Source organism: Rhea pennata, chromosome 1, assembly GCF_028389875.1.
Source record: "Rhea pennata isolate bPtePen1 chromosome 1, bPtePen1.pri, whole genome shotgun sequence".
Taxonomy (NCBI): domain Eukaryota; kingdom Metazoa; phylum Chordata; class Aves; order Rheiformes; family Rheidae; genus Rhea; species Rhea pennata.
In genome coordinates, this window is record NC_084663.1 from 56,078,938 (window position 1) to 56,093,736 (window position 14,799).

The window sequence follows — 14,799 nt, forward strand, 5'->3', positions numbered from 1 at the left end:
GGTACAGCCACCCTCTTTTCCCCCAGGCTAAGATTAATTTACAGAACAATCAGACTGGAATTTATATATTTATTTTTAAAATTAAAAGATTCAGGAACAAGCAGGTAAAACATGAGTTTGGGTGAATTCATTCCCAGGTAAAGATGGTGGTTATATAACAACACGTGCAAAGTATTTTACTTCTCCCCAAACTCACTTTTTGTTCCTTCAGCTAAGAGCAAACCACAAGCTGATCTTCACAGCCTGGAGAACCATTCATGCCATGCTCCTTTGCAGCAAACTTTTGCATACTTGAAATAATTACCATGACTCCCCTCAATAATTTCTTCTGTACATTAAACAGACCTAGATCTTTTGATCTTTCCTCACTGTTCATGCCATGACAGCTTTTACGCAAAGGTGCAAACTTCTGCATGCATTAAACGGGTATTGCAAGCTCTAGGTTTTCTACGGGCATTTATCTGAGGGAGTCATAGCTGGCAGATTCCACCAAGCATCTTGTTTTAGCTATTCCTGTAATAATCCAAGTGACACCAAATAGGCTTGACCTCACCTGATGTTTTTCACCACAGAATAGATTAAAGGGAGGGGAGGAAGTAGTATCAGAAATATTCTTTAGATATGTGCACTCTCAAATTATTATATACCCCTCCCAAATAGTTAAATGTTAATTGCTGAAACCTTCTTAACACTAGGTTCACAGGACAACGTCCTTACCCTAGCATGTTTTCCCAGAATTTAAGGAGCCAGGACCCCTCAAAAGTGAAATCTCTATGTCCAACACTTCCCCTCTTCCCCAAGTAGGCACATAAAACTGAGGCTTAAGTGAAGAACTTCAGTACGCTCCCACACAGGCTAATGGCACGGTGGCTTCCTCACTGCCCCGAGGCTGATGCGTGGATAAGACCTGAGTACATTTGGCAGGGGAGAGAACTGGCATGTAGAAACAACCGGGTCATTGAACAAGGGCGGGAAGTCTGAACAGGAAAGTTAAAAGAGGCACAGAAGCCTATGAAATCCGGGGAACCACATGAAACACAGGTCTGTGCCCAGGCATGTGGGCTATCAGAGAAAGGGAGGGAGGGAGGGCACAGCTCCATAATTATGCAGCATCTTGTGACTTCTGTGAACGCTGCCAGGAGTGAGCATGTTGCAGTGCCTAGCTGATTGCTCTCTCAAGGCAAGATGCAGACTGTTGAGCACCCTAAGCCATAAAGGGAGGGCAGTGAATCACCAAGGGGCAAGCCAGTCCCCTAAGGCAGTAGGGCAGCACACAATTATATGAACATAGAAGTGATGCCCCTCCCTGGCACAGAGACAACAAACAGACACTCTTGTTTATAAACACATCAGAGACAACCAGGTTACTGTGGAAAATTATTTTATTTCAGAATTCCACACACTCTGTCACAGACCATGCACTAGACTTTCCCCTTTACGAATCCACAGCCTCCATGCCTGCGAGAGATGAGGCATCATCTCTTCGCTTCACATTGCAAGTACCCAGATGCTAAGAGTGAGGGCCGTGATGGCAGCTTGCCAGGAGGCAGAGGGCAGCCTCTTGTTTCCATAATTGCTTTTAGATACCTAAAAAGAAATCCATTTGACTGGAAAGGTTAACAGTGGAGCTCAGCAGCATTGAAAGCCTGCTGCTGAGCAAGCTGGTCCTCGCCCCACAGTTAGAGGGTACAAGACAACAGTCTCATGGGAAGTTTGTGTTAGCTAAGCTATAGCACAACACACCAAGGCATTTTTGGAACCCAGATAGCAAACAGCCAGCGCAAGCTCTGGGCCTCTTACAATCATTTGTCTCCAAGTCGCTCTGTCAGGAGCTGCCCTTTTCACATTTGCCTTTAGCCCCCTCTGCTCTGTACTCAAATTTTGGCTAGGAAGAAACCTACCAATAGATAAGACAAAGCAGACGTCCCGGCTGTATGTCAACACATACACTGCATCTTAACACTGAAACGTGCTGGTTCAAAAGACTCTCCAACAATCTGCTTGACCCCAGGCTGGGTACTGCATTAGTGTAAACTTCCTGCATACTTGCCTTGCTCCTTCTTCCCTGCCTCTGTCACCCCTTATGCCTGACCCTGCTCTTGAAACTCTCATAGGTGCAGTGTCCCTGTGACCTATTACATCTTTGGCCTTTGCTGAGACTGCCACTGCCAGGGCAGTTATTGCCCACTGGGGGGGCTGCCTCTAGAAAGTAAGTATCTGCCTTTCACAAATGGGCTTGTGGCTAGCTCAGAAGAAGGGAAAACTGAAAGGAAGAAAGGATGGAAGTGATTGAAGTGGAGCAAAGTCAACAAGAAAGGCAAAAAGGCAGCTTCAGTCTCCATCTGATACACAAATTCAGCTCAATAGCAGCAACAAGAAATGGCCATAAAATATTAATTCATTAGGTTGCCAGGAAGAAGCAAAAGCATTCATGTAAAAAATTCTATATACAGATATGTATGTGGCAAATGTTCTGAAGCTAATTCAGACACTGGCTTCCTCCTACTTCTGTCTCACCTTTTTTGTGTCTATAGTTTTGATCATTCCAAACCATGCTGCTGCTCAATTCTGTGTGAAGAGCATGGTATTGGAGCCAGCACCAAGTGAGGGGTGAGATCACATTGAAGAAATGAACCTGTGGGGAACTCCTGACAACCCTGATATTTTAATATTTTTGTTGACCTTCAAGTAATTAGAAGAAAGGGGAATTTCCCCAAATACCCTATGGGCTCCAAGTCTCACCTGTCTGCTTTTAGGATAGGAAGGCTGACATCAGAAAGGCAATGAAGGACAGGGAAAAGAAGGAGGAAAAATTCCAGGAAATAGAGTGAAGAGCAATCAACAACAGACCCAACACTGACTGCTGCAAAAACTTACAAAACACAAAATCTTACGAACAGAATTTCTGTTAACCTTTTAGAGACTACAGACTATTTACACACACAAACTTCAAAGTATGCATCTGGCAGTCTAGAAAATGCCAGTACCCTAAGGATTAAATAATTTAAAATGTAACATCCTGTTATCACTGTATACAGAATACTATCTGACATACTTGCTAAAATGGACGGATTGCCTGAGAAAGATGTGCCCTCCTTCATCTCACCTGCACTGCCTCTAAGAAGAAAACAAGGGATAAAAGACTCTGCGGTTCCACTTCTGAAACTCACCTTGAAACTCTTCTGTGAAAGGGGAGTAAATCCAGAGGGAAAGGCAGGGGGTAAAGGGTACTTGCTTCCTCCAGCCTCTGCTGCTGCGCTATTCCCCTCCATTGGTTAGGACGCTTGACAGCAAGGGAAGGTGCTAAAGGTGGGGAAAGGCAGTTAGGATTCTCTAAGGATGACTGTGTTGTCATTTGAGAGATACACAGCCCCAGATTCAGGAGGACACCATCTCTCCCCCTTTCTGAAGGCAAGAGGCCAAAAGGCTGAATGCAGAGTATACAGAGTCCCTGTGGCTAGTGTACAACATGCCAGCTGTGCTGCAGCTGCTCCCTCAAAACCATACCATGTTCCAGCAGCAGATGGAAGGACAGTCAAGGGAGAACAGTGCGATAGCATTGGGAAACAGGAGTCAGCAGAAGTGCATTACCAATAGGTCCAAAGAGAAGAGGAAGGTGTGCCCTCCCCAGCTTTCTAATAGTAATTGTAAACTAAGAACGCTGCAAAGTCAGCACTCGGGAATGAGGAAGGAGGGGGAAAAGAAAAAGCTTCAGTTCAGAGGTGACTGGGATGAAAAACTAAAAGACATACTGAAAGCAGATGGTGAAGCTAGCTTCTTTCTAAATGCCAACAGTGCGTGTGTACACTGATTTCTGTGCATGGGTCAGTATTGCACTGATAACATCAAGACAGTCCTATCAGCTTCACTAGCTTATACCTGATGAGAATCTGGCTTACATGTGCATATTAAAAAACCCTTTGAGGCACACAGTCCTGCTTCCACCACCTAAAAAACCAGAACAGCCATATGCTCTCAGAGGAAAGATGATAAATAATCCCCGTTCCCATGAGTGCCTCCCACCCCTCCCCATAGCCTCTCTTCCTCTAGGCCAGAGGTATCTGAAGAGCCGCCCTGTTCTACATTCCCAGGGCCATTCCCACCAGCAACACCCAACAGGTCTGGCTAGGCAGGAATGGCAAGCTCTGCTCCTTCAGCCTCATCACATAGCCAGACCACAGAAGTTTCTTCCCAGACTCCCTGCAACAGCTTCAGTGAGAATTGCCCATATTGAAGGCTATGTTGCAGCAGGCTGGACATTACTCCTAAACTCAACTTATGAAGGATGAGGAGGCTCTGTAGGAGCAGGAGCCATGGGCACGTGCATTCTCCTCTTCCAAGCTCAACAGACTCAAGTACTATCAATATAATCATTATTCAGAGTTCATTCAGAAATACAGCAAGTAGCCCTATCCAAAGCATCTCATTCAGGCTGCACATCTAGGTTAGAGGGACAAAAAGGGGGAAGTGAAACACTGCGGAACAGAGGAGACAAAGAAACATGGGGGTAAAATCAGAGAGGAAGAAATGAAAAGACCTCAATGCAAGTCTGCTAAAATCATCACTGGATTCACCAGCCCAGTTCCACCTTCTCCAGACCAAAACTGATTCACTGCAGTAAGTATAACACAGGAGAAAGAAGTGCATAGTGTTTTTTGGTAGACACTTAAATATCAGCAGAATTCATCCAACAATCTTACAGTTGCAGCTTTATCCTCTCTTCCCTAGCCAACAGGTACCTGCTGGGACAGAGATGGTGAAAATGGACCAGTAGCACCAAGAAATCCAGTGGGAGCACCAGCTCCACGGCAGGAAATAATAATGAGCCAAAGGGAGACAGAGAGAGAGAAGTGAAGGAAACATATTTCGCAGTAATCAAAGTCCATCTTGGCTAACCACCATCAACATTCCTCCCATAAGGCCCCATTACGTCTGCAGCAAGACCTCTGGCTCTGAGAGAGAGCTGTAGAGGGTATAGCCCAGCTCATCCACTTCTTCCGGGGTGAGCTCTGAAAACAAGTTCACCTTGGGGTTCAGAGCACTAGGGAGGACACCTGCCTCCAAGTAGCGGATCAGTCCCTTCAGTGCCTGCAAGAAACGGTCAGCCAGCACATCTTGGGACCAGTTGGACTCCTCTTCAGATAGGTGCAGAATGACATTTGTGAGCTGGCTGGCAGTGAGGTGACCCAGGGCTGGATTCGACTTGCATATTGCTTTGAAGATCTTCAGGCACAAGCAACGGCAGCCAGAATCACACTGGTCCAGGGCTCGGAGGCGAGCAGTTTCTGCTGGCCGCAAGCTCAGCCGCCACAGATTGTCATTCTGGGCCAATCGATGGGGTTTGGCCACAAGGATGATGTCACCCAGTGTCAGGGATGGTAGGAAGTCAATAAAAAGATGTCGTTCTGGATCATACTGGACTTCCAGCGTCAAATCTCCTGGGGGAGCTCCTGGACGGATCACATAATCCAAGAGAGTCCCAATTGCTGGCCAGTTGATGGAGCCAGCTACAACTTTCTCAAAAGTGTCTGCTACAGCTTTGGGGGAAAGGTAACCCCCCACCACACAGCGGTCCCAGTAGCTGCTCCCACGGGGAAAGTACTCTGGGTTTTCCCGACGCACCAAGTAGAAGCCAGGAATGTTCATGATAGTGTCCTCGCCAGGGATGCATGACCACAAGTTCTGCTCCAGCATCAGAGGCACAATAAGCTGGATGTGGTCAGCTGTCACTACCTTTCACAAGAGAAAAAAAAACAAGTAAGGACCATGTTTCTCCCAGCACGCTCATTCTCTTTCCCACCACCTCTAGAAAGCCTTCTGTTCAAAGGAACTTGGAATAAGCATTCAGCTGTCCCATTCTCCTCTCTGCATGGGATTCACAGCCTCCCTTTCATCAAAAGACATTTTGAAGGACCATTTCCCAGCTTCAGTGGAATAACTCCAAGTATAATACAAGCTAGTGCTTATATAGCACTTGCTACTTAGAAATCTTCAAATACTTAAAGGACCCGACATGGATTGTACATACAAGAATCATTTTGCCTCCTACTGCTCTAAGCCCACTCCTTGGATGCAAGATGCAGCTGGCCCAGGGCACAGCCATGCCACAGGATAATTTAACACAGGAGGGTATTAAATTTCTAGCCTAGCTTAAGTTGCCATGGTTTAATTATCCCATGTTACAGCTAGGTACTGCCCTCACCCAGTCTGCCACACTGATTGGAAAAGGTCATTAAAGGTCCCTTTTCACCAATATGATTAAGACCCCAGATTCAAGTTTCACTTGATATTTGACACTCCATTCTGGAGCTCTGACTCAACCCAAAAAGCGTGCCTCTGAATCACTCACTATAGCCATGGGCATCTTTCCATCAGGGAGATATGCAGCAGGGACTGCTGTCCAATCCAGGTCTGTCATGCATTAAAAAAAAAAGTAGGGAAGACCTACATGAATACACAGGAGTCCTAAGGGAATGTCATATATTTGGAAGAAGATGGAAGGGACAGAGAGAGAGAAAACAGAAGCGGAGATCTACCAAGAAAAACACCGCTAAAGGGAGAGAAGGAGAGAAAGGAGAGAAGGGTCGGAAATAATAAAAGCTGCAAACAGCAAATGCTTTATAGACAAGGCCAGAACAATCTGGTCATGCCTGTTCAAAAAGTAGTGCAGAAATCGACGCCAGGCTCCACGGTGGGAAAGGCGACACCAGAAGCCTTATTACAGAGGAATGTTGTGCTGAGACAGCACTGCTAACAGAGAAGCCAGAAATGCCCCTGGCTAGTCAGCCTTCTGAATAACGACCCATCACGCGGCCCCAGGAATTACCTGCAAATCATCATACAGGCTGCCACTGAGATACATGTCACGCAGGGGCATGTCCGGCAGCTTGGCGCGCAGGAAGCTGCGCAGCTCAGCACAAATATCCACAGCTGCTTGCTTGGCCCGGGCCTGCTCATCTGCTGGGATAGCTACCTTCCTCCGATAATAAGCAAAGAGTTTTTCTTGCAGAGACAAACGAAGGCGTGATTTTTTCAGTTCCATTTGACTCCTTTTGGCAGATGGCTTGGGCTTTGTGGGTCGGAAAAAGTCTGCAAGGCAGAAGGAAGACTGCTGATCGTCCCCAGTGTTTCACTGTGAAGTCATCTGCAGCAAGGAATCTGCTGCACAGAAGCGCACTCTCTTAGGTCGCAAAAAGCTTTTAGCAGACATTTTGCATGCTTTACACAAGTACCACTCAAAAGGGAGATGCTGAGAAATTTCAAAAGAAACCATTAAGGAAGAATCAAAGGGGAAGAAAACAAGTTACTAGATGTGGAGTTTAGCCAGAATAAGACTAATGCTCTCATGTTGCACAAGAAGTATTTTATTGGCTAAGTGGGCAGTACCTGCGTTCAAGTTCATCAAAAATTCAGCACCGTTACCAGACCAGCTGCTTTTAAAACAATGCCAGAGTGAGGGATAAGGAGATAGTGACGGTTTTTCGAGAATGTTTTAAGTTTTTAACAATATAATTTTTTTTTTTTTTTTACAAATTATCAGCAAAGCCCACTCCTCACTAGGGTATGAGGTCAGAGAAAACCACGACACTAGAAAGGAAGTAGCTGTTGAGGTTCTGTGACCACCATCTATCATGATCGTAAGCTGACAGACCTTGGGGCCAGGAGAACTCACACAAGTATAGCCCCAGCAAAAACCTCTCTCAAAATTTCATCGGTCAAAGACAAGAGAACGTGTCCTTAGGCAAAAGTCAGTATTGCTACTGCTGGCACTATTAAGCAATGTCTAACCTGCATACGTTTTCTCTAAATTCTGTTTTTTCAGAATGTTTTCTTACAGAAATGAGTCTATGCTTCCCATCTACCTTTCAGACTTCTCAACCTTGACCAAGAGAATTTCAAAGGTTATTAGCCAGGATTAAGAAAAAAGTTAGAGATCTAAGAGATCCTAAGTCTTTGCAAAGGCTGTGGAACTTTAGCAGCAGGACACAGGAGAGATGCCACAAGCCAGTGGCACCATTAAGGCAATCAGCTATTCCACATTTGTCTGGCAACAGGCATTTTGCCATGCAACACATGAAGAACGGCAGCTAAGCAGCACATGGATCTATCTTGCTCAACCTCAGTGACTTCTGTCTCTTGTCCCACTGTGGCCTCCTGGGGCAGATAGGAGGGTTTGTGTAAAGCCCTGGGAAACCAGACTTCAATGACCGCTTATGAAACAACTTATTTGTTCAATTTTAAGTTTTAATTTATTTTTAAGCCAAATATGCAAGACATTATCATCAATGCTTTAAAGCCTCACTGCTCATCTTTTGGGAATCCAGTCTAACGATCTAGACCCCCTTTAACACAGCTGTCTAGTTATTTAATGCTTCCTCAGCAGCAAATCCACTGCCATCCTGAAGATGACTTTTTTGTAGATGTCTGGAAACCAAGATAAAGCTTGACACTTATTTTTCAGGTTCAAAATCACCCAGCTGAAAAGGTCACCAATTTTTAAATCTCTAAATGCCAATTTCACAAAGTGACTGGGGGATGAAAAGTAAAATCTGTGAGCAAAAACAACCAAATACATAAAACAAACACTGATGGACTCTATATTACTTATTACTCTGTTCGGAAAAACAACTTCAAATCACTGTTTATAACGTGATGACGACAGTAGCTCGTTCATAAGTAGTACTATAAACACAAACAGTTACAGAGTGTTTTAGGAAAATAAGAGATATAACATAGAAAATATTGCTACATGTAAATTGCTAGTACATTCATAATGTTAATACTCCTCTCTCAAAAAGAGGCGGAAGAACTGGAATGGTACAAAGAGGCAAAGATATTCAAAGGTGTGGAATGTCTTTTTAAGAGCAGCGATTGCACAGATAATAACTATTCAACTTGAAAGAGAAATGACCAATGGAGAATAAAATTTAAGCACATAAAGTCACGAGAAGCATGAAGAATGCAAACAGGCAGTTATTACTCCTGACACATTACTGACTTCTAACTCTTGAAATTATCAGGAGACATGTTTAACCTCCCTGAATCGTCCTCCCAAAAGTCACTGGGCTAGATAAAGCATTCCCTTTTCCTACATTCCTTTAGATGAATGCAGGGTTTATGGGTCTGGATGACTGTGCCACGCAGGAATATCACACTGCTGCTTACCTGTGTCTGCAGCTGAAGGATCAGTGGGAAGGGTCTGCAGGGAGCGGCTCAGGTTAGTTTTCATGTCCTGGGTCAGTAATCGCGAGGAGGATCCCAGCCAGTTTGGCTCTTCCCAGCTTCTCTTTCCAGACTGGCTCAAGCGAGTAGGGCTGCTGGGAGCACTGATCGCCCGATCGTACATCTAAAGCAACATCAGCAGGCACGATCTGAGTTAAGTGCCCAGTGCTTGCGATTCACCCAAATTAGCACCAGCACCCCACGTCCTTGTTGTGCTTTCCTGCTTTCCAGTGCCCCTGTGCTCACAGGCCACCCTATCGCCCCACAGGCTCACCCGTTTGACGGCCAGCGTGGCGATGCCCAGCATAGCAGCTCCACCCACGCCCAGCACAAGCCGCGCGTTGGACAGCACGAAGTCGATGGCTGTGCCGATGCCATTGTCGTCCTTTTTCCCTTTGCGCGGCCCAGCACCTGCCATCTCATCTGGAAGGAGCATTGAACAAGAGGATCAGAAGAGCACAGCCCTAACAGGATGCTCCCGTTTCCTCCATCACACACTTTGTGCTCTTGGGGTCTTAACACCGAGCCGTAGGAAGGGACTAACTCCACATCCTCTTTAATTATCTTCCTTCTAGGGGCTGCTTATTCCCAGACACGCCAGAATGACGGTACTGACCAAGTTCTGCAATGGCAGCATTTTTTTGCCTCCAGCTCTGTTCATGACTGGAAGAGAGACACCCCAATTTTGTGTGACTAGTAATTATTTAAGTAGATTTATTTGTGCAGTCACCTACTGCTTTATAAAAGGTAAGATTTGCTTCAGTAACATTTTGCAATGAAATCCTGTGTATTGTGTAGCATTATATTACTATTTGTGTCTTTTCCTTTTAGGTGGTGCTCCTCTGCCAGACCATGGCCTCTTTTATACCAATTTATTTTCTCTTACTCAGTCTAAAACATATAATTTTTTCACAGACAAGGCAATGTAGGGACTATCTGGTGCCTGACCATGAAAAATCAGGATCTTCCTAGAAGCTGGCAGATAGGTATCCGTCAGCTCCCAGACTCATTTTTGGGGCAAAGCCTAAAACCAGGTATTCCCAAAACATTCAAGGATCAGCACGACACTGAACCACAAAAGGAAAAACTTCCTTGCTTTCATCAGTCATTTCTTCCTGCCTGCAAGGCTGGTGGGTTTGATTCTCAAACAAGTCATGTAAAACACGGACTAACGTCCACATTTGTTTAGGTTTACACTTTCAATTCCCATTTAATCTCTGATCTTGATATTTATGTTCAAAGAGCTTCCCTGGTCAATGAGGCATATAAGCTTTACCATCACTGTACCTATAGGTGGATCCTTAGTGAAACTAAATGAAGATACCATGAAACTTTTGCAACCCAGCTCAAGGTCAGTTCTGTAAGTCGGTTTCAAAGCCAGTTAAAGGTTCAGTGCCTGCCTGACTGTGGCAGTTTAAAACAGCCTTTTTATTTTTCTAAGACCAAGTTACATTCTAAGAAAGAAGGTTCTTGATGAACATGGGCTCCAGTTACTCTTGATTGCTAGGCAGAAAATAACACTCTCTCATAAAACTAACTGTAATATTAACCTAAAGAACATAATTACATCATTTGGAATGACCTACCTGTGGCCTAATGCATTTGTAAGGGGAAAGGAGAGCAGCCCTGGCACAGCTGTGGAAGTGCCTTCCTGGCTTCTTCAAGGTAGTGGCAGGCAGAGAGCATTAAACATCTGTCATGGTGAAGATGGGGATTTTGGAAGGAAAAGGAAAGTAAGCGGGGCCAAAAGAAGCCAAAAAAAGGAAAAGAGGGAATCTCTAAACCAAGCCCCCGAGTTTGCTGTGCAGGAAAGCCTGCCCCTTCTCCAACTGTCTTTCCTTATCTTCCAGCCGCTCCAGGCCCTGGTTCTTGCGGAACTCGCGGCGGACGAAGGCGAGGTAGAAATCCCGGTCCGTGTAGCGGAGCCCGCGGCCCTGGCGCAGCAGAGCCCGGTAGAGGGTCAGGACGGCCTCTCGGGACCACGCGGCCATGGGGGACAGCTGTGCAGCCAGGCGCTCTGCAAAGAGGTCAAGGACGGCAGCTCTGAGCACAGCCTTCCCCTCCGCCGGCCCCCGGCATAACGCCCCCCCCCCCCCCGAGGGCCGGGCCTGCCGCAGGGTGGGGGGAGAGGGCAGACACAGCCCGGCCCCGCGGCCGGGCCCTCCCCAGCGGGGCCGCCCCGCCGCCGCCGGGGCCCCGGGACGGTCGCGGGGGGCTCACAGCGAGAGGCCACCCTGTACTCACCGGGGCGGATCGGGGAGGCGCTCGGGCCCCTCACGGCAGCCTCGGCCCCTCGGCGGGGTCCGCACCGCTCCGGGGGTCACCCGGCAACATGGCCGATCGGCTTCCGGGTCGCGACCCCGGCCCCTTCCAATCAACGAGCCAGCGCCCCGAAGCCCAAACCGTCCTTCCGCAGAGGACTTCCGGCGTGCCGGCCGCCGGGCGCGCGGCCACGAGCGCAGCGCTGTCTCCCCCTTCCGGCTGGACGGCGAGCGAGAGGGGGCGCGGGGCGGCGCCCGCCCGCTCGCGACGGCGCCCTCTGCTGGCGGGGAGGGGCCGCGCCGCGCCGCCCTGGGCCCTTCGCCAGCAGCGCCCGGCTGGGGCTGCCATGGAGGGGGGGGGGTCGGCCCAGCGCTGGGCCGGTTTCAGGGTGAAGTTTGCGGAGGCAGCACGCAGACTGAGGCCGAGCCTCCCCGCCGTGGGCGCGGCGAGCTGGGGGCAGCGCCGGCAGCACGCCGCGCCCGGGCTGGGCTGGGCTGAGGGCGCGGAGGGAGGCCTCGCCACCCGGCCTGCACCTGGGAGTAGGGCGAGGTGTCCTGCAGTCCTGCCGCAGGGAGGGGCCGGGGCCGGTTCGTGGAGGGGAGAGGGGTGTGGGCAGTGCTCAGAGCCTCTGCCGCGAGAGAGGGAGAGGATAGAGCAAGGACCTTGGCTGGGGCTACTTGAAGACCTTCCAGGGAAAGGCTAAGGGACCCTTGTGGGGAAGGAGAAAGGCCAGGTGGGAAGGGGGAACCTCCCGGCATGGCCTGGAAAGACCAAGATACGAGTGTGTGGGTGAAATGGCTCTTTATCCCTGACATACACAGATTTGCTTCGAAACAACACTGTTTTTCTTTTCATTGCTAGGCCGGAACTCTACAAGGACTCAGTTCCGTTAGGACTGCAAGAATTGCCCCAGCAAATACCTCACGCAGGTCCTCCTGTGCCTGTAACTTGTCTCGGAACACAGTGGGGCAAGCTGAACAGCCAAAGTTGGAGAAGCCCCTTCCCTCATTAGCTTTAATGCTAGTCTGCAATAAAAATGGGTTTAAACCCTCAAGCCTGTGCTCTAGTGGGAAAGCTGATGCTTTCCCTTTAGATTTTCTGCCCTCAAAGACAGATTCTGTTTTCGCACTGAGAACAAGCTTGCAAGGTGGAATAAGGCCAGGTGCTGTGAAGCAGCTGGGGCAGAAGGCAGGGGCTTGCAGACAGTCCTTGACTTCGTGCTTGATGCTGCTTGTTCAAGGCTGTGCAGGCAAAGCCAGTACCTCCTCGTGACACTGTACTTGTTCTACACAGGAAAGTCTTGCTATCAATATACATTTCATTTGCTTTGTTGAAACTTACTGGGTTATTGACCTCAGTGGCTTTGCATGCTTGCGAGCGTGGTCTCCACAGTTCAGGACAGCTAGAGCACAGATATACATTTCCTTTTGTTGTTCTGACTTTGACAAGTCCAAATGCCATCCAGTGGCTTCATGTAAGAAAGGGATAGTTCAGCATGCTGCAGTGAGTCACATCCACAGCACAGATTACCACAGTCATCACAGCCTGTCCGTGATGGCTGCCTAGCAGTGATGTGAAGTAAATAGTAAAGGGGCAGAGTCTTTTTCATGTTTTAGAATAGACAGAGAGCAATGAGTTAACTCTGTTTCGCTGAGGGTACCTCCAGTGACCCCAATGCTTCTTTCAGAATAACTTACTAAATTCAAGCTCCGTATTTTTATCTCCAAAGAACCCCATAGCCTGCCTGGAAATTCCAAAGTCTGCCAAGAGCTCTGGGATGAAGGCAGTAGCTGGCCTGAGGAGATGAAACAAGCCTCCCAAAACCAGGACCTTCAGTCCACTCTGTCCAAGTGCAAATGCCCCCTTTTCATGAGTACCTTCTCTACTATGAACTGCTCTAGGGAGTAACTATTCATCTTTAGCCATCCCTATGCCCTCCTCCCCTAATCCTACCAAAACAGAAAACATAACTACATACGCCATGCCTCCCAGGGAGAGAGGGTGAGAGAAAGAACAAACTGTGTGGCAGAGGAGAGCCACATCACTTTACGCACTTCTCAGTGACACCAGATATGACAGTGATAGAATTGAACAGAAAGAAAAACAGACTCCGAACTGCCTTGCTCTGTGCCAATCTCCTCCTGTTCATTTCCTTTCTGAGATAAACAACCCCAATCGTTTTGATCTCTCTTCACGTGCGAGTTTGCCATGCCCCTAATCAGTCTTTCTGAGAAAGGCTTACTTGAACTGCAGACCATATTCCCAGAGAGGCCATACTACTGATTTACATAATAGCATTATCATATTTTCCATATTATTCTCTTCTTCCTTCTGCATGCTAATATTTTGTGTGCGCTTTTTTAACCTGCAGCGGCTCACAAAGCCAAGGTCTGTGGGGGACTGCTTACAGCGACATTCAGATCCTTTCCTGAGTTGGTAGAGTCGATCTGGAGCTATATAATTTTTACATACAACATATTTGCTTTTTTTTTTCCTGACTTTGCATATGCCAAGTTAAAGCATGGTGAATGCCATGTTGTTGCCCATTTGCCATATTTGTAATTTACTTACAGTCTTTTCCTGTCTCCTCAGGAGTCAATACCTTTGAGTCATCTCATAAAAAATGTTTAGTATATTGCTCATTCTCCTTTCTAGATCATCAGTTTATGTACTAAGCTACCCAGTGCCTCAGAGAGCATTCATATTCCCTGCCTTAACCTTTTGCCAGAATGAAAATTGATCACTGAACTCTCCTTCTGGCTTCCTGTCTCCTTGTTCGGTTGCTGATCCATAAAAATACTTTGCTTCTCACAACAGGGCTATATAATGTCTAGACAGGTGCACTGATGAATCCAATTCCTGAGGCTCCTAAGTCTGGATCAAAACTTTTGCAGTGACATGTGCCAAAGCACTGATGCAGCATAAAAGTACCCTGACAGATCAGTCTTGTGCGGAACTGCGTGCATGTGCTGGGGTGAACTGGATTTGAAGCTTGTTGTGCTGCATCAGGTGCAGCCATTCAGCTGCCCTCATGCAGGGACCACGCTGGGCCCCGGCAGCAGGTCCAAGCCCTTCTCACCCAGCTCTCCTTCATCCCACCAGATCCTGTGCAGCCTCTACTCCCACGATGAGTACCCATCCTGCAGGCTGGGGAGCCCTGCTCACAGCAGGAGGCGTCAGGGAGCTCAGCGGGTGCAGGGCCACCAACAGGAGCCTATGTGATAGCTATGGTCTGCAGCATGCTGCCAGGGTGCGGGCGTCCCATCCACTCACAAGCCTCAGGTGTTGCACGTGTGCATGGAGGGGATTCTCCGA

At 47.8% G+C, this 14,799-nt stretch overlaps 2 protein-coding genes across 2 annotated transcripts; both read right to left on the reverse strand.

The window, feature by feature from the left end:
* Positions 1–1,364: 1,364 nt before the first annotated feature.
* MIEF1 (mitochondrial elongation factor 1) lies at positions 1,365–10,895 on the reverse strand. Its single transcript, XM_062587729.1, has 5 exons — positions 10,809–10,895; positions 9,497–9,645; positions 9,166–9,346; positions 6,827–7,089; positions 1,365–5,733 (listed from the first exon to the last, which is right to left on the reverse strand). The coding sequence occupies exons 2-5, from the start codon at positions 9,638–9,640 to the stop codon at positions 4,927–4,929; spliced, it is 1,395 nt and encodes a 464-aa protein (XP_062443713.1). The 5' UTR covers positions 9,641–9,645; positions 10,809–10,895; the 3' UTR covers positions 1,365–4,926.
* A 100-nt stretch (positions 10,896–10,995) lies between these two features.
* Positions 10,996–11,582, reverse strand: LOC134147034 (mitochondrial ribosome and complex I assembly factor AltMIEF1). Its single transcript, XM_062587739.1, has 2 exons — positions 11,467–11,582; positions 10,996–11,239 (listed from the first exon to the last, which is right to left on the reverse strand). The coding sequence occupies exon 2, from the start codon at positions 11,211–11,213 to the stop codon at positions 11,001–11,003; it is 213 nt and encodes a 70-aa protein (XP_062443723.1). The 5' UTR covers positions 11,214–11,239; positions 11,467–11,582; the 3' UTR covers positions 10,996–11,000.
* Between the last annotated feature and the right edge of the window lie 3,217 nt (positions 11,583–14,799).